This window comes from Crocodylus siamensis, chromosome 4, assembly GCF_052110815.1.
Source record: "Crocodylus siamensis isolate JL-2025a chromosome 4, ASM5211081v1, whole genome shotgun sequence".
NCBI classification, from domain to species: Eukaryota; Metazoa; Chordata; order Crocodylia; family Crocodylidae; genus Crocodylus; species Crocodylus siamensis.
The window spans coordinates 197787805-197808303 of NC_143398.1; the positions used below are offsets into that span (position 1 = coordinate 197787805).

At 39.5% G+C, this 20499-nt stretch overlaps 1 protein-coding gene across 2 annotated transcripts in view; it reads left to right on the top strand.

Moving 5' to 3' along the window:
* Positions 1-20499, top strand: part of CERKL (CERK like autophagy regulator) — a 111795-nt gene that overhangs the window by 39389 nt on the left and 51907 nt on the right. For both annotated transcript variants that reach the window (XM_090045304.1, XM_090045303.1), the window contains exon 2: positions 11155-11397. In XM_090045304.1, coding sequence (XP_089901430.1) covers positions 11155-11397 — 243 coding nt within the window. The remainder of the gene's footprint in view (positions 1-11154; positions 11398-20499) is intronic.

Here is a 20499-nt window from a genome sequence, read left to right on the forward strand (position 1 = left end):
ACATGGGAACCTAACTCTCATTGCAAGTCAGTAGGTCTTACACTGCTGAGTTTTTCATGGGGCTAGATCCAACATGGCATGGAGTTGGCAACCCCTGGCACACATGCCAGAGCATGGCACGTGAGGCCATTTTGCTTGGCACACCATAGCTGGCCCAGGCTCTAGGCAGCTGCCATCAGCCATGAAGCCCGGGTTGCTCTCAGCAGGCAGCTGGGAGGCTCTAAGCCCCACTATGAGCAGCTTGGGCTCCATGGCAGGCAGCAGCTGCCCAGAGCCAAGGCCAGATGTGGCAGGCAGCCAGGAGGTTACAACCAGCTCACTGGGTTCATAGTCCTGACCCATTCTCCACCATGCACCATGCTGCCGTGGAGCCAGTCCGGGGCTCCAGAGCAGCTATTTGCAGCTTGTTTGCTGCCTGCTGCAAGCAGTTTAGGCTCTGTGGTGGTGACTGCATGCATGCCTCTGGGTGCACAGTGGGGAACGGGCCAGGGCTCTGTGGCAGGCAGCACGGGCCTGCCCAGAGCTTGGGTCCCTCATCGTCCGACCTTAGCATGCCAGCATCTAGTTCAGGTTGCAGGGGTTTTTTGGCACTTGGCCCCAAAACGTTGCCAACCCTGCAGTAAGGGGGGAGACTTGGGTATTTCAATAATCCTAAAAATCTGCATTTTGAGAAGCCAGTTTTACAGACTTATGCATTAGGAAACACTAAGCATATGAGTGCGTCTGATATTTTACCCGTGTCTGAAGAGGGTGCAGACAGGGGCCTCTGCCTCAGAGTCCAGAAATTGGAATCTTCTCTTTAGCCAGATGCTTACAGCTGTTTTCTCAAAGCACTGAGCAGGGCTGTCTAATTGTAAAGTGGCTTGCTGGAGCGAGATGATGAGGTAGAGACAGTGTTGGATACAATGACCTGGCTGCTCACCAGAAGGTAGGAAGCCTGGGTTCTAGGTCCTTCTCAGCCTGAAGGGTTCAAGCCCACCACATTTCCCACCTACTGGAAGAATGACTTAACTCCAGAAAGCTATTGCCTAGGTTATGTGGGACTCTTTCTATTTTTTTTCCTGTGATTTATGCATTTTCATTTGCTGCCAAGGTATTTCGCTAGATTTAGTCGGACATTTCCCCCCCTCTACTTCGTAAGGTCTTTCTTACATCTCTCTGTCTATGTCTTGTCAAACAATTCTGGAGAAAATTCTAGTGGTCTCATTTTATTTTTTATAAAAAAAAAAGTTTGTCATGTATATGTGAAAAGGGCAAATAATTATCTTAGTGTGATCTCTGCTGAGGTTTTTTGGCTTTTTTGTTCTTCAGATAGGGTCTGGAGTAGTGTAAAGGGGACCTAAAAGCCATTGTGTGTGCCACGGCAGGATTCCCTGGATACAGCACGTAGGGAAAAAGAGGTGTGTAACTGTTGTGCTAAAGTTAGAGTTACAACTCTGGAGCCTGTAAGGCACCTCAGAGAGGCGGCAGTAGTGCTGATGAGTCTTCGAGGACTGTAAGTTACTGGTATGTTAGGGGTTCTAAAGCAGTTTGAGATCAGGTGTGTACAAAGGTACCTTAAAGGCACCTCCTCCTGGCCTTCAAATTCTGATTTGTTAATTAGGTCTTGCTATGTTGGAAAGTTGTCATGAGATAAGCTAGGGTATGAATTTACAGCACCCAGCCTGCTCCCCACTAATGTCCCATGGGACATGCTTAATGTCCTGTGTGCCAAGTAGCTCATTCCACTTTGAAAGCAGAGTAAGGGACATAGCACAGAATCTCACCCAGAACATTGAAAATGGCATCCTTCTTTGGTAAGAGGGGAAAAAAAATCGATAATACAAGAATTCCCAAAACATAACTTCCTGCAGTTTTGTGTATAGAGTCTCACATTTAACATAGAATCACCTGGCTAACATATTAAAAGTAATAAAATATTTTTAAAACTGCAGATATTTTATAATTTCATAGATTTCATAGACATCAGGGGTGAAAGGGACCTTGGGAGATCATTGAGTTCAGCCCCCTGCCCAAAGGGCAGGAAGTCAGCTGGGGTCATAGGATCCCAGCAAGATAAGCATCCAATTTACTCTTGAAGGTGTTCAATGTAGGTGCTTGAACCACCTCCGCTGGCAGACTGTTCCAGACCTTGGGGGCTCGGACAGTAAAGAAATTCTTCCTTATGTCCAGCCTGAAACGGTCTTGCAAGAGTTTGTGACCGTTCGACCTAGTCATCCCTTGGGGTGCTCTGGTGCACAAACGTTCCCCCAGATCCTGGTGGTCACCCCTGATAAACTTATAGGTGGCCATCAGATCACCCCTGAGCCTACGCTTTTCCAGGCTAAAGAGTCCCATGTCTCTCAGTCTGTCATCGTAAGATCTGTTTTCCTGACCTCCAATCATGCGTGGGGCTCTCCTTTGGACTCTCTCAAGCTTCTCCACATCCTTTTTGAATTGTGAAGCCCAAAACTGGACGCAGTACTCCAGCTGCGGCCTCACCAAGGCCGAGTACAAGGGGAGAATGACATCCCGGGATTTGCTTGAGAAGCATCTATGGATGCAAGCCAGCGTTTTGGTTGCTTTATTAGCCGCAGCATTGCATTGCAGGCTCATGTTCATCTTGCGGTCAATGATGACCCCCAAGTCTCTTTTTTCTGTAGTGCTATCCAGCGTAGCACAGCCGAGCCTATAAGGATGCTGCAGGTTTTTCCTCTCAAGGTGGAGAACCTTGCATTTTTCGGTAAGATCTTCCCCAGGTTAGAAGTCAGGCTAATGGGCCTATAGTTAGCCGGATCTATTCTCCTCACGTTGCTTGTAATTATACTCGCATTGCTTGTAAACTGTTCAGTTTATAGGTGATAGTTGTTTACATGCCAGTTCTGGTTTCTTTTTGTTTTAAATAAATGTAAAATACTCATAGAATAAATAGAGCTGCAGGAAAAATTTCAGAAAAAATGAATCTTTTGATGTACAAAATAATTGCATAGTTCTGTTGTTTATACGCATATCTTTGGTGCATATCACTTTCTTTGAGTACTTTATAGCCATTAATAAATTTAACTTCATAAGATCTTTATGAAGTAAAGAAGATCTTCCCTACATTTTACAGACAGTGGGACTGATTTAGGTTAAGTGCATTGCCAATGGTCGTATGAAGAATCCATGAGGACAGGAGAGATTAGATTTCATATTTCTTTACTCCAAAATCATGTGCTTTAGCTACAAGGCTATCTTCCCTTTTAATACGCAGTAAATTCAATATACAAATAAATCCTAAATAATTTAACATTATTTTCTACAATTTCCACAGGCTAGGCATGTATTTTCTTTTATATCATTACCTTGAAATTATATATATGTCAGCAGCCTCTTAATTTTTCTTCATCATGTGATCTGTTTTTCTTTATCAGATGATCTGTTCTTCACTGGGGGGTGGAGTTTTTGGTGTATGTTTGGATCATCTTAGCTGTAAACATTTGAGGTAATCTATGTATTAAAGAGCTATTTTAACCTTATTAACTAATTACATTTTCGTTTTCTTTTGACAATTAAACTATTTTCAAATATATTAGTCCTTTACCCCACAGATTTAGCTCAGTGTGGGGTATATTCAAACAGAATTTTGTATTATTAATTGGGAGATTTATATCATCCTAAGTAGCAAAAAATTGTAGGGTAACTCCATTGCTTGAAAATCTAGTATGGCATAAGTAGGTGCATAAAACATGTTGTTAGAAATTCATACATCAGGCAGGCTTATTTTTCATGCTGTATTTGAAAAAGTGGACATGTGCAGAAACTGCGAGTACAATTAGCGTCAAGCAGATAAATCCAGCTCTAATCCTGTTTACGCTCTACATCAGACAGATGTGCCAAGATTGATTTAGACAAGCCTTTGGCTTATAGTAATTTTTTTTTAAAGTGCTATATATTCTGTTTTTTGCTAGACGGTTGGTAGACGTTAAGTGTTGTTGGTTTTGCTTTTACGAAGTCCTGTAACCTACTTTAAGCAGGTCCCTTTTCTGCTCACATGGTGACAAGATGACCTGGCAGGAGAGATTATCTTTATTCCCTGTAATTAAATTGACTTTTTTTCAAAAGATACAACAATAGGAAGTGGGTGCCGAATTAAATAAATAGCATGATATCTAATAGATGTATACTTAAATCCCTTACAAGAACAGATGGTACCCAGTATCTTTCTAAGTAATGCGAGAAGACAGTTAATGTTCTGAAACAGCTAGCAATAACCAATATGATATTAATGAACCAATAGTTTTAAATGAAAAGAAAAAAATGTATAAATCCAGTGTTGCATGTCTGTTTGAAGTGAGTGTGGTTTCCATAGCTTGCTTGAAATTTTTTTATGTTGGATAAATAATACAGATAAAGTTTTAAAACATCTAAATAGTGTTTTATGTGGCACATTATAATACATAAATTATTTCCTGTTATTAAAAACCTAAGGGTGAGAATTTTGAATTGGAATTTTGAATTGGATATCCAGTTTCCAGTCTGTTTGAAAGATAAACGGGTCTCCAAATCCCTTATGTGGCTTTCATATTCTCAACCTATACATATATTTCTATTACATTAAAATACTTGTATTTTAGAATAGCACTTAGGCATGCCTATTTCAGTGTTTATAAAAATCTTGTAAGTTTCTGCTGCATATATGAAAACAAGATTGTTGAGGCATTACTTGTGTTTTTGATAATATAATATTTTAAGTATATGCATGTGACCAGAACAGATATTTGATAAACCTAGAATAAATGGAAAGTAAACTGAAAATATTGATTTTAAAGTAATAGTGTCTGGTTAAAATCATGGCATTAAAGAAGCAGTGTTCTTATCACAACTATGACTAAATGTTTATTAAGAACTAAGGAAAATCAAATATAATTTACATATCGGTATTTTCATTGCTTTTTGTTATTTATTCATTTAAATAAGGGAAATCCTCTGGTTTTCTAGTAGGGTTTTTTGTTTTGTTTTTTTATTTTTTATTTTTTTTTATTTTATTTTTTGGGTAATCTTAGTTTCAGCTTTTCATAAACAAGGCAGCAATATTTGTGCTGCTTGCTGCATAGGGAAATATATAATTTATTTAATCCGAACAAACTAATTTAACATCGGGGTTGGCCAAATTTTCTTCCTCTTCTATTCACAAATCAAAATGTTGATAGAGCTGAGAGTTGCAGGACACAAGCTTTTCAAAATGTATATGTCCCTGAGTCAGGGATCAGCATATAGTTCCCCAGCCTCAGTGATATTGTTTTTTAGATATATAGGGAGTAAAAGGAAGGCCCAGGGAGGAATAGGACCCCTGCTAAATGGGCAGAAACAATTGGTGACGGACAGAGGGGACAAGGCTGAACTCCTCAACGAGTTCTTCGCCTCAGTGTTCCTAAGCGAGAGGCATGACAAGTCTCTCACTGGGAGTGTAGGGAGGCAGCAGCAAGGCACCAGACTTCCATGCGTGGACCCTGAGGTGGTGCAGGGTCACTTGGAGGAACTGGATGCCTTTAAGTCGGCAGGCCCGGATGAGCTCCATCCGAGGGTACTGAAGGCACTGGCCGACATCATTGCAGAGCCACTGGCGGGAATATTTGAACGCTCGTGGCGCACGGGTCAAGTCCCAGAGGACTGGAAAAGGGCCAATGTGGTTCCCATTTTCAAGAAGGGGAGGAAGGAGGACCCAGGTAACTATAGGCCAGTCAGTCTCACCTCCATCCTTGGCAAAATCTTTGAAAAAATCATCAAGGCTCACATTTGTGAGAGCCCGGCAGGACAAATTATGCTGAGGGGAAACCAGCACGGGTTCGTGGCAGGCAGATCGTGCCTGACCAATCTAGTCTCTTTTTATGACCAGGTCACAAAACGCCTCGACGCAGGAGGAGGGGTGGATGTCGTATACTTGGACTTCAGGAAGGCCTTTGATACGGTATCCCACCCCATACTGGTGAACAAGTTAAGGGGCTGTGACTTGGATGACTGCACAGTCCGGTGGGTGGAGAATTGGCTGGAGGGTCGCACCCAGAGAGTCGTGGTGGATGGGTCGGTTTTGACCTGGAAGAGTGTGGGCAGTGGGGTCCCGCAGGGCTCGGTGCTTGGACCGATACTCTTTAATGTCTTCATCAGCGACTTGGACGAGGGGGTGAAATGTACTCTGTCCAAGTTTGCAGATGACACTAAGCTATGGGGTGAAGTGGACACGCCGGAGGGCAGGGAACAGCTGCAAGCAGACCTGGACAGGTTAGACAAGTGGGCAGAAAACAACAGAATGCAGTTCAACAAGGAGAAATGCAAAGTGCTGCATCTAGGGAGGAAAAATGTCTAGCACACCTACAGCCTAGGAAATGACCTGCTGGGTGGCACGGAAGTGGAAAGGGATCTTGGAGTCCTAGTGGACTCCAAGATGAACATGAGTCGGCAGTGTGACGAAACCATCAGAAAAGCCAATGGCACTTTATCGTGCATCAGCAGATGCATGACAAATAGGTCCAAGGAGGTGATACTTCCCCTCTATCGGGCGCTGGTCAGACCGCAGCTGGAGTACTGCGTGCAATTCTGGGCGCCGCACTTCAAGAAGGATGCGGATAACCTGGAGAGGGTCCAGAGAAGGGCCACTCGTATGGTTAAGGGCCTGCAGGCCAAGCCCTACGAGGAGAGATTAGAGAAACTGGACCTTTTCAGCCTCCGCAAGAGAAGGTTGAGAGGCGACCTGGTGGCTGCCTATAAGTTCGTCAGGGGGGCACAGAAGGGAATTGGTGAGTATTTATTCACCAAGGCGCCCCCGGGGGTTACAAGAAATAATGGCCACAAGCTAGAAGAGAGCAGATTTAGATTGGATATTAGGAGGAACTTCTTCACAGTTCGAGTGGCCAAGGTCTGGAACGGGCTCCCAAGGGAGGTGGTGCTCTCCCCTACCCTGGGGGTCTTCAAGAGAAGGTTGGATGTGTATCTAGCTGGGGTAATGTAGGCCCAGCACTCTTTCCTGCTTATGCAGGGGGTCGGACTCGATGATCTATTGAGGTCCCTTCCGACCCTAGCATCTATGAATCTATGAGTTCTTAGAATAAATAATAATCAAGAAATGATAAACAAATAGACTGAGAGAAAAAGAGACACATTTTTATTTAAATACTTCTCTTTTTTTCAGGAGCTGTATTTAACCTGCAGGAGTTGAATGTAGCTCATGAGCCATGGTTTGGCTTCCCCTGGAATAAATAAGGAATGTGTTCATACTTTTTCTAGCAGTCAGTGTGCTAGAGGCAATATCTTTCATTAGACCAACTAGACAGTTGCAAATAAATAGGAAAGATTTTTGCAAGCTTTCAGGTGCACATACCCTTCCTGAGGCATAGGAGAATGCAGAGATTGTAAAATTTCTCCCAGGTTAGAAATGAAAATTCATATTTCACTTACTTTTTATACTTCGATATTCATACTTTTCTAAGTACAAATATATGAGACTCCAAGTTAGATGCTAAAGCAGTGATTTTTGACTTTTCAGGCCTTTTAAATTTTATAATCTTGGTGGTATCCCAGTTGAGAACTGCCATTCCAAAAGTGTGGGCGGTTATTTCTTCCCCCTTGGCACATGGTAAAGGGGGTTGTGCTGAGCACAGGAGAACTGGTGGTAGAACAAGAGCTGCAGTAGGTTCACCCAGGGGCTGCAGGGGACAGAGTCCCCTCATCAGTCTCACTTCCTCCTCTGTTAACTCCTCAGCCATGCCCAGTCTAGATATACATGCAGTCTTGGCTGTATCAGCCTTAACTGGTCATGGTTATGAAAGGGTTAATGAAGAAGCTGTTGCCGCACAGCAGGAGCGCGAGGGAGCCTGTCTCTGAAGGGAATCCTGAGGGGAATTGGTGATCTGCTTGGGCAACCCATCTGCCTGAGTGAGCCTGTGCTGAACACAGACCCCTGCCATCACTCTGGTGCCCCCCACCTTTACTTCAGTACTCTCTCTGTGGTCCATGCTTAGGGTGGTGGTGGTGCTGACACCGTGGCACCCTGTTTGAGAGCTACTGCACTATATGCTTCTGTGGAATGTGCTTGAGTGGCTCAGTGCAGTGTTAAATGCACACCTTCAGCCTTTCCATGTTAAGAGAGACTTGGGTCAGTGCTGGGTTGCATGATCAGGGATCTTCTGAGCTGTATTCCTGAACCTTCTGTGCTGCTCAGTTTCTGGGCTTGCACACATGTGGAGCAGGTGTGAATGGGCAAGGCTTATTTTTTTGACTGGGTCTTGACCTTACCCCAGAGGTCTTCTAGATGTAGCCTTGATCAGTGTATAGCTAAATACCTTCCAAAGGAGAAAATACCAGGTACTAAAGGGATTATAAATCATATCACAAAAAGACATAGCATGAGCTACTGACTGGAAGCTGAAATTGGGCATGTTTAAATTAGAAAGTAGACATTTTTTTTTAATAGTGAGGGTCATTAAGTAGCAGAACACACAAGTGTACTCTTTGGTGAATTCTTTTTCAATTGAAATCTTCAAATAGAGACTGCCTGCATGCATGAGCCATGCGAGGGCCCGGAGCTTCCCTCTGTGGCTGCGGTGTCCCCCAGGACCTCTCAATTTGGGTGCCTTTGGGTGGGTGCCATCTGGGTGGAGGCCACTGCTGCCGCAGAGGGAAGCATCAGTCCCACCCTCTCCCACAGCCCAGGAACTTCTGTGCCCGCTGGCAGCTCGCTGTTCCCTCCCCACCAGAGGGGCAGGTAAATCAGCAGGGAGGTGTGCACGACACAGGGGTTTAATCGTCCCGAAATTGAAGTGGTGTTTTTTAAAACCCACTGTTTTAGTTTAGGGCCCCCTTTTCATCTGTACATGCCTGCAGTTGTCATGTGTTTGGATAAAAAGATAATCCCAGTTGTAGCTTGGTTATGCTTCTTTGCCTGCATTCCAGTTTCAAAAACAAAAAGATTTGGAGAGTGTGAAATAAATGTTCCTTTATTTAACTTTAGTTTTTTTAGCCTTCTTCCTAGTCCATTCTTGGACTATAAATTAAAAACAGGGCTGTACGTTTCTGTGGCTTGAGGAACTTTGTGGTCTCTTTAAACTGTCAGAAGACAGGGTAGTCACTTTTGTGTTCAGTTACAAAACCTAAATGTTATATACAAAAATAAGTAGGGATGCCACCAGTATATCACTTGGCTATTGGATCGGCACCAATAAAAGAAGAAATGACGTTATTTGCTATCAGCTTTTTTTGGTCATTGTAGCCGATAATTACAGCCACGTGCCCAGAGCACCCTGGTGAGCATAGTCTTGTCCCTGTGCCCTGCTGTTGGCCCGAACCCGTGGCAGACTACAGGTTCTGGCAAGCAGCGGAAGGGGGTGCTGGGGAGCGGTTGCAGGGCACTGCACTCTGTAACAAAAGGACTGTTAACAGCTCCTGCTGCACTGCCACTACCACTGCCATGGCAATGTGGCGTACGCAGCAGGGACCTGAGCGCCGGGGCTGTTATGGAGATGTTGGGCTATGCATGGGTAGGGTAAGTCAGCACATGAGGGACATTTGCTCTGCCAGGCACTGGGTGCCTTTGCAAAAGTGGCTTCTTCCCAGTGGCCACAGGAACTCAGCTGCACAGGGCCTGCTGGTGTTGAGGCAGCAGTGTAATCTGGAGCTCCAGACACACCTGGTGCCACTGTTTGCATGAGGGTCCACCCCACCCACCCACCCAGGATGGCAGCATGGGTTGTGCAGGGAGCAGGGCTGCAGGTAGGAGCTGTGGGTGAGGGGGTGACATGCATGGAAATAAGACGTTCACTGCCTTCCTCATCAGGGACCAGAGCAGGCAGGAGGTGTGTGTGTGTGTGTGTGTGTTATAAACGCAAAGCAAACAAACAAGGTTTATGCCTGTAGTTTAAAATGTCCTACAATATTACTAAATAATGGTTATTGGATTGTCGTTGGCCAATGTGGTTGGATAATCGTTGGTCAAGAAATTCTTTATCAGTGCACTCCTAATAATAAGACTTCTTCACTGCAGCCTTATGAATACAAGGCTGTCAGCCTCCACTAGAAAAATCTGCAAAAATATTCCTTTATACGGTTTCTCTCTCTCAATTTCAAGGGGCTAGTATTCTTATAGCTGAACTTTGTATTGCTTTGCTGTAGAGGAAGATACAATCCAAAATCTTTTTTGGAAATAAAAAAGGATTTCTTTCCCTTCCTTGGGTTGGAGGACTGCTTATGTGTGGGAAACTATCATGCTAGACCTGAAGTGATTAAATATAAGGTACACAAACTTTCCCCTGTTGTCCAGGATGTCTCTTGCATGATACAGATAGAAATGGGCACACCTGTCTCTAACTGTTCTCAAGGAATCAACTTTTACTATTGTGTGGTAGAAGGGAAGGTAGTGGGAGAGGGATGGTGGTGAGGGGGTGCAGATCTACATAAGATATAAATGGCTCTATTAGTGCTTCTCTGAGAGGTATTTTAAGGTAGCATCTTTCAAGTTTGTTTTTCACAATCAGATAACCATAGATTATTTGTCTGGCTCTGAAAGATATAAGAAATTTGCCTATAAATTCCTGTAGCCTTCATGTGCCCCCAACCCAGTGTCAGTTTCCAGGGTTTGTGTTGCCATCAAATTTTCAGATATGACTTATTTTTGAAAAAGGCTTTCTGAAAATTTAAAATAAAGATTAGGTGTATGGCTTGGCTTTGATTTAACTTTTTTCTTTTATGATTTAATATTTCATAGTATTCCGACCCAACACTAATCTCATTTCTGATGATTGTGCATTTGAATTAATTGAGGAAAATAAAATAAATGTGGACCAGAACTAGAAAGATACTAGAACATGATATGATTTAGTGGATAAAATAGTTTATGAAAATGAATGAATATAGAATGGAACAAATCTGTAGCTTTGGTGTGTGTGATCTCAGCTATTTCTTAACTATCAAAAAGGAGGCTTAAGAGCATCAAAACTTTTCTAATTTCTTAAAGAAAATTTTGAAACCTAAAGAATATTAGAAAAAGTATACACGAGGCACAACAAACCTCAAATTATGCATGTAGAGTCCCAAAAGATGGAGACCTAGAGCAAACCATTATAATATAAAACTTAGTAAATTTATATATTTAAAAAAAATTTAAGACCTGGTTAAGTCGCTAATACATTTTTATTTCTTTTACAGGTGATTCCAATACAGTCTTACAGTGTAAAGAAGAATTCATTGAAATGAAAGATGTTTTTTCTGTAAAACTGAAACGTCGTCGTTTTGTAGGGCAGAAAAAAGGTGGCACATTATTAGGTATCACACTTTTTGTATGCCTGAAAAAAGAAGAAAATAAGCTCAAGGATTCTACTGTCAATTTTAATAATTTAAGTGAAGACCATTGCCATGAATGGTTTAGGTGTTTGAAGGAAATTCTGAATGGTAAGCAGTTATTTCAGAATCTCTGAATCATACTCGCTGTGAGTAATAATTATGCATATGCTAGCAACAGGTAGTGTTGCAAATAACTTGGCTTTTAAAAAAAAATTATTGCCTAGAATATAATGGTTACATGTTAGTAAGTTATTAATGCAGTTGTTGGAACTTTTTGTTTAATAAATACTTTTATAAAATTGCTTATTCAGATTTACTATAAAATTTAAAAAGTCACAAGGCAACACTGAAATAGCAACTACTTTTAGGACATAAATGTATTAAAATATGTTGTATAGAAATGTGAATTATTGTTCCTTAAATGCCAGGGATATATTTAGGCAGGCAAGGTTCTTTGAGTAGATGTGATATCTTTTATTGGATGAGCTGAGTAGCTGGAAAAGAGTTCTAGGCAAGCTTTCAGGTGCAGTCACCTTTCTTCAGGCATAGGGGGAATCCAGCTCTTGGAGCTGGGCTAATTAATTTAATTAACTCAGCTCTTAGAGCTGGGCTAATTGAAGCGCGCCTGCTCCCTGAGCATGTCTATAAATTCTTGATGACAATACAGTAGTATTCCTGATGATAGAAATAAAAGTGCCACATGGGGGGGAATGTTCAATCATGATGGAGGTAAAGAAATTACAAGTTTCAGGTTTTGTAGCCCAGGGCACCTTGAGATCCATTCAAGGGTGCCACACAATGCTAGCATTGTTTGGTGTGCAAACATTATTTACAAGATAAACCCAGGGGACATTTATACACATGCTCTGGGGGGTGGGGAGGGAGCGAGGGGCTTTAATTAAAGTGCTTGGAGTGCCTTGTTTATCAGCATTCCTGCACTTAAAAATGGCAGCAGAGTCACTTTATCTAAAGCTTGTCGAATGAGTTTTTCGGGGACCTCCCAATTGAGAGAAACATAATCTTTAACACAGAAATAGGTAGGAAATCCAACAAAGGAGCTGTTCTTTGGGTTGTATCCTGGCCCTAAAAAAGAAACAATCATATCAACACTCATTTCTTGTTCTTTTTCAGGACATTTTGCCTGGTCCCCTCCAAAATTTTCACAAATAGTAACTGAGTATGAGACTTCTTTTGTAGAAGGCAATACTCTTTGTTATAGATTGTTAAACTGTGGCTTTAACCATATAGTCTCAAGGTAAAACGTTGAGCTGTACTAGTAGTGGAACTAAAATTTTCTGTATTTTAATGTGACCTTTCTTTTAGTAAATTGTGATTCATGACCTACTCTTGCTTCCATTACTGTAGAACTGAACTTTTATCAGTGAAAGCACAATGTTTGTATTACCATTTTTACTTTCAAAATCTATGTTTTTGAAACAGGAGTATTTCTTCTTGAAATTCCAAAGCGTTTTCCTTAATATCTAAAGCTGTAAAAATGCCAAGATGCCTGCAGCTCTCAGAATGTCCATAAGGGCAAGGACACTTGAAAAGAGAACAAATGCGTGTGTTGTGCTTTGAGGTTCCCTATATATCCATTAGGAACTGTGATGCCATGTGTTCCCTGATGAAAGCTAGGTTATCCTTTACTTGGGTTGCTTTCGCTCAGCCAACAATAATTCCCCTGCGACTTTCCACTCGGAAATCTCTTGGACTTGAGCAAATCGTTCTGTAGCTGTTTTCAGTTCTTCCTCAAAGAATATTTTCATATCCTTTGAGGAGCAAAATCTTCAGAGACAATAGCTCAATGATGGTCTCCCTACACAAATAGGAATCTAAAAGCAATAAATCTTTTCAAGATACAATCCTTAAGAAGCCCCTTGTATGATCCACTCAAGAGACTGACTGTATTTTAAAATTCAGGAGACAGTCTCTCATTTTGGTTTCAGTTGATGAAACTGGTATTTATAGCATTGATGGAACCAATCTATGCTCATTTAGCTGTTTTGTCATTTGTTACATTGTATAATATTGATGATTAATCATTATTTTATACCAGTAATCTTCTAAAAATGATGAAAAAAGGAAAATAAGGAAGAAGCAACCTTGGATACATTACGATATATTACCAAAATGACATAAATAAGCAGGACTCCTGAGAACAAAAAGGTGCGCACAAGCTTTCAGTAGGCATGGTTGTAGGATCACACATTAGATCCTGTCCTGCCATGTTGCTAGTGCAGGGAGAGCTCAATCCCAGGCTCCCCCTGCACCAACAAGAAGCAAGATACTTCATACACCTCCAGAGCTGCCGTGGTCTCCCAGCCCCAGTGGTTTCATGAACCCCTGCAACTGGGAGATCACAGCCATGTCCTGTGGCTGGTAGGACCCAACTGGATCCTGGGAGATATGCTGCAGGGATCCAGTATCTGCAGCTGCAGGGTGTTGCCAAGACCCAGAGTTGGCAGCTGCTGTGGCCAAGAGTCCTCTCATTTGTGGTACTCCCAGCCCTGTCTCGGTATGGTAGCTGACGGGGTTCCCAGCCACAGGGGAGGACCCTGGTACACATGCAAATCAAAGCTCAATAGCAACCAACTATAAAGTTAGGACGCATTTTCAAGGTCTAACTTTATAGCTGGTTGGAGATTTTTATGGCATGACAGGTGCTTTCCATGTGTAGCTTGTCTCAAGGTAATTGCACACTTAACCAGTTAATTGCAAGATACCTGCTGTGTGTAGAGGGTGCCTTAGATATCTCTTGGTTGGAACTTTTAAAAAGTTTACCCTGAACATTGAGTTTTCATGGCCTTTTCCCTATAGCTTGTCATCAGAATGTTGTAAATGACATCTTTAAGCAAATAATCTGGTGAACATATGAAACTTTTTTATGTTTATCGTACAGGTTTTGCATACTTCAAAATATAAATTTTGTAGACATTTATCTTTTGGGTGTCTTTTTTTTTTTTTAAAGCAAATCTTCAGTATACATTTCCCACTGAAATACATTAAGTATGTAGGTAAAGTTTTCGGTGAAATATTGTATTATTTACATGGAAGAGTTTTGCTTTTTTATTATTTTATTACTTTCAGCCTGGAGCAAATAAAAAAAAAAACAGGTAGGTTACCAAAGTAACTGTATATGTATGCATTAGCAGGTCTTGGTAAACATGTATTTTTATTGGTCGGACTGGCTAAATATTAATAAAAGATGTGGCTGCAATAGCTTAAAATAGATTTAATTATTATTTGGTAAACCTTACTATCTGGCAGAATGTTGAGACGCAGAAACCTTGCTTTCTGGGAGAATTAAAGAGTAGCGCTTCTCAAAGGGCATAGATAAGTCAACCTAGTTATACCTTAGAGATTGTTCTGATGGAGACTCCAACCTATTCAGATATAGAAAGCACAGTACAGCATTTTGCTCTAGGTTTGTATGTGTGCAGTGATATGTTTTGTTTTTTTTACCAGATGCTTTTGTCATATGTTTACCTTTTCACCAAAACCGTCCTTTTGAGGAACAGCCTGTGTAGCTTCCAGTTTAAGTTAATTACCTGTTCCTAGAGGTTCTTTCTACAAGTAGTGAAACTTTTGGAGAGCTTCAGTTTCATGTTTGTCTTTTGTTTAGTCTTGTATGACTCATATTGTAATAGGAGCTGATTCCCTGAATATAATTATTTAGAACTTTGGTTCACAGGGTATCTTTTCATGTTTTCTTTCATGTTTTCAGAGCAGAATATGTGCATGCATCATATTTCCCTTTTGAATCAAACAGCATTTTCAAGAGAATGACTTCTTGTTTTATTCAAAAATGTAAATGTGAGGAATTAAGGTTTACAATAAATAATATGTTATTCAAGAGAATATGATCTGTTCCACAAAATTACTATGTTTTATATTAAAATTTTTAGTATGAAATGACAAAAAATTAGCAGTGCCCAGACATCAGATACTTTACATATGATTATAAATAGGTATCATTTTTAACCATTTAGTGAAAGGACATAAAAAAACTTTAACTCTTTGACAGGTAAGGTTCTTTGGTTAGATGTGATATCTTTTATTAGACCAACTGAGTAGTTGGAAAAAAGTTCTTAGCAAGCTTTGGGTACAGTCATCCTTCTTTGGGAGTTTAGATGCAAGTTATTGTCTTTGGTGGGAATAATATAAAGATGTATCTAAAGAATAAAGGATGAAGTAGTTATTATAAGAAATTTTTGTGTGCTTTAAATTTTTGTGTGCTGCTTTGCAGCTTACCTCCCACACTGAGACTTAATATGAACATCTAAAGCTTCATGCATGAAGTTTTAATTATACCATTAATGTTAAACATTAACTTGGGTTAGTTCAGCATTAACAGTGGTGTATCCATAGTAACCCTGACAAATCTTTTTCACACTATTAGTTTTTCTTATGTATAATATTCTTATTACGCCTGTTGTGTAAAATATTTCTGAATGTACACGACAGTGACATGAGTCCAACCTCTTAACTTTTGTAACATAAACCCACTGCCATAAAACTAAGTACTGAAAACAGCACAGATGTGTGTCTGAGGGTGGCGTCTCTCCTGCCCTAGAGTCTTTGTTTTCAGAACACCCTGATTAACCCCCACCCTTCATGGTTCATTGATTCACTGATAGATCAAGTTTAAACTAGTGTACATTAGCACATTTGTTAGTACCAGAGGAACAGTTGGCCATTCTGTTTTAGACTACTGGTTCATTTGAAATGGGGGAGCTACAGTAAACAATATAACAGAATATCAGTTGAGAGAACAGTAAGGGGCTGAAGGACTCAAGTCGGCTGTGGATTATTAGTAAATCTGGTTTATCATATATTCTGGTAATAGGAGTTGAAATATATTAGTTTCAAGTTATTTTTAAAGATTTCTGTGTATAACTTATTCTTGTGCAGAGTTTTTCATTAAAGGTTAAATCTCAAGTGCATGCAAGATTTAGAAGTCAAAGCTGGTTATTTGTTTCATTTCAACAACACTTGCTGGGATTTGATAAATATTTAGCTTTTTTACTATTCTCCTGGTCCAGTTTTACTGCCATGACTATCTTTGAGTTATTTGTAGGCATCTATTTAGTACAAGAAACATCACTTCAGCAATGTATATTTCTACAATCAGTGACGCTAATTGATCAGTTTTATGCATTTGTTTACCTGAATCATTTTTTATCAATAAAATCTCAGTTTGTTAATTTTTGGGTTTTTAAATCTTTTAAAAACCCAAATTAAATGATTAAATATTAATATGCTCTCTGTGTTAGCATTTTAACAGCTTTATTTCATAAATGAGTATAGTGCTTTAAATAATCCCATTTTATATAATATTATAGATAATATATAATAATAGAACCATATTATATCTCTAGCCTACTTTTCAATAACAGTTTAAGAAATGGTAGGTTAATGTGGTGATTTGGATTGCAGTTCATACCTTTTGTTTAAAAATTATTAAGAATATGAAATAAAATGTTAAAATTACTGGGTGGGACACAGGTCTCCTAAAAGTTAGTTTTTACAAGATTTCAAAATCTGCACCCCTTAGCGTGTTCAAACTTTATATTCCTTTTAAGATTTTAATGTTCTATTTTGGATTCAGCCATCTCTTAATGAATGTTAAGAGGAATAGTGACATTTTGCTGTCTGTTTCCTCTTCTCACTTTTTTTTATTTTTGGCCCTAATTTGAATCTTTTGTTCTAATACTGGCTGTTTTATAGTAGCAGAATGATAAATTATAACTTCATAAGTTTTTATTTAATCAATACAGCTCAGTGTTCCACAAATTTTTGGATTCATATAGAACATGCCAACACATCCTCAGCCTTTGTTTCAAGTTTAATATTTGAACAATTTTAATATTTGAAATTAATATTTCATGTTAATATTTCCTTTTGCATGTAGTTTATATGTTTTACAGGGAAATGTAAGACTCTCTAATTAATTAGGCTGAGTTGGTGTTATGTTGAAATAGTTACTTTATTTGGAGGAGTGTGGCATGTCAAGTGGGTTGGAGCCAGTTTGGCACTGCTAAAAAGTGCTGGAAGAAGGGATCTATTTATTGGTATATCAAATTAGGAATCCTCTTTTTCTTTACACTTAATCATTTTTATGAATTATTACTTTGGTCCCATTTTTGTCCTAATTTATATTATTTTACTAGTCTTATTGTATATTGATAGTTTTTCAGCTTCTTAAATATAGCTATTATGGCAGTATCTAAAATTACTGTAATTCTCTAGGAAACTACTTGAATTTACAATCGTAATAATAGAAGTGTATGTCTTGTGGAAGCTGAGTGCCTTTTTGGTCTCAGCAGTTCTGCTTATTTATATAATTTTGGTAATAGATTATAATGTATAGGTCCACGGTTGCTTTTTCCTTATTTCCTTTTTTATAATTTCAGAAGATTGTTGATCAAAATAATGATTAATCATTAACATTATAGATGTAACGAATGGCAAAATAGCTAAATGAGCATAAGTTGGGTCCATCAATGGTATACATACCAGTTTCATCAACTGAACCCAAAATGAGAGACTTGTCTCCTGGATTTAAAATACAGTCCATCTCTTGAATGCATCGTATGTGGGGCTTTTGAAGGTATTATATACCTGTCTTCAGAAGGTATATTGCTTTTAGATTCCTATTTGCTTAGGGAGACCATCCTTGAATTACTGTCTCTGAAGATTTTGCTCCTGGAAGGATACAGAGATATTCTTTGAGGATATCTGCTGATGGAAGAGCATGAAACCCATCATAAATTTCCCATAAAGATTCCTTAGATCACCATCCTGATGTTGTATGACATTTAATGTCTTAATTGTTCAGTATTTTTGTCCCAATACATTTGTTTTTCTGCGGGTGTCTTAGACAAACCAAGGATTGTTCTTTTAGGATGCAAATCCATATGATACAGACATCTAGAAGTGGCACTGGGTATAATGGCTTTCCAGGGTTTTCCCAGTTAGTACAGAAAATGAGCAAAAGGGAAGAGTCCTGCAGAAAACTTAGGGAGCAAATTTCATGTTTCAGTTTTAGAATTGTTTGTTGTCTTTTACCTTTTTCATGTTTATTTAAAATCCATGTTGCTCATTTGAGCAGTCGGCACAGCACTTGAAATGTAGACCTTCTTTGTTTTTCTTGAAGGTAGCGAATTATTTCAGCTGGGAAACTCTTGGATTTTTATCCCATTACCTGGACTATTTTTTATAACTGTTATATCCCTCAATGGTTAAGTGCTTCGTTTATCCCTTCTGATCTCTTCAGCAAACTTTACTTCTCAGCTATACCCTCTCCCCTTGTCATTTCCTCCCCCCTTTCCTTATCCTTTATATTTAAATTTGTTTCTTTTATTTAGTACCCATGTTTTCTGCAAGTCCGTTGATAATATCTGATCAAGTGGGATGTTGTGTATGAAAACTCATGACTCTGAATGAGTTGGTCTCTAAGGTGCCATCTTGCCCTGCCTAACTTGAAAACTAGAAATTCATGTCAGCAAGATCTTAACAATGAGACTATGTAAGAATTTTTAAAATGTAGATAGAAGTGAACATTTGTCTACTCTTATATGTTCTGAATATTTAATTCATACCTATATATATACATATCTGGCTTTACTTTTGAGGATACAAAATTTGAATCTGTGTACTAAAGAGCATGTAGTAAAAGCATTGGGAAATGTGTATGTTATTTTAAACTTAATTTTGTTAGTCTGCTGTGTGCTTATATGCAATTACTACAAACCAGTCGAAACTGAGAATGTTATGGATACACAAGCTCCAAGTGCAGCAACTCTTGGGAGCAAAAGACCCATCTTGTCCAGTGCAAGGAGTCAGGGTAGATTTGCACCTTATTGACTATACAGAATAGTGCATGTATGTAGTGTGTGTGTGTGTGTGTGTGTGTGTGTATATATATATGCGCACACAGACACATATGCACACATTGCTTTATATGTATGAGCACAAGCTTTCATGAGCTGAATCTCATTTCATCAAATGCAGGAAGGGTCTTGAAAAAGTTCAGAAAGATCTCTGGCCATCTACTTTCTGTTAGAAGGCTATCGCCATCATGTGGCAACACTAAATAACAAGAAAGCTTAAACGAGACAAATCAATGGGTCTGCTGAGCTGAAGGAACCCTGACAAATTAGTTTTTATGATAAGTAATCATTTTTCAGGAATTTTCAAGTTGCTCATCAAGGGTGTCTGTCACAGACACTTCTAACCACACCAGTTCCACTTCAGAATTGGTTTCTTAGAACTTTGTAACTGTGTGGATGAGTAAAAGGTAGCAGTCCTTATGGATATTTTAAAGAAATCATGCCACAGAACCTGATTTTCTTCTTTGGCAGAGTAACTAGTTAGGTATATGAAGTGGGCATAGATTATTTTTGATGTTAGAAAGGCTTTTGATACAGTTCCACATTATATTCTCATCAGTAAACTAGCACAGGCTAGTTAAAATTTACTATTAGGTAGGTACCTTATTGACCCAATAAGTGCAAGGAAAGGTAATTATAAATGAATCAGTGTCAGCATGGCCAGAAATTTGTCAGGGTTCTGCAGGGACCTATACTAGATCTGGTGCTGTTTGTCAGTGATTTAGATGCTGGAAGAGAGAGTGTCCAGATCAAGGTTGCAGATGATACAAAACTGGGAAGTATTGCAAACACTTCAGAAGTAGTAGATTTCAAAAATATTTTTATAGCTTGAAGGCCTGGGCTGGAGACAATTGAATGTAGTTCAGTTCAGGCAAATGCTACACCTAGGAATGAATAATGAAAAGCAGAACTGTAAGATGGGTGATAATTGGTTGAGCAGCAGTGGTGCTGATAAGAATCTAAGAGTTTAGTGGATCCCAGACTCAACATGATTAAGCAATGAGAAGCTATTTCCAAAAAAAAAAAAAAAAGGACAAAAGCAAGCCCTCAGATAAACAAAAATAATATATAATTTTTGATTTGCATGACTAGGAATGTTAAGATATAGGAGGTGATGGTGCCACTGCTCATCTAAAGCAGAACCTCATCTAGAGTATCATGTACTGGTCTGAGCTCTACATTTTAAGAAGAATGTAGAGAAGATAGAGGGCCAGAAGCAGGTGACATTATAAAAAGGTTGGAAGATGAGCTATATGAAGAAAGTGAGAGGACTAAATATGTTCAGCTTAGAGAAAAGAGACAGTAGTAGTTTTGAAAC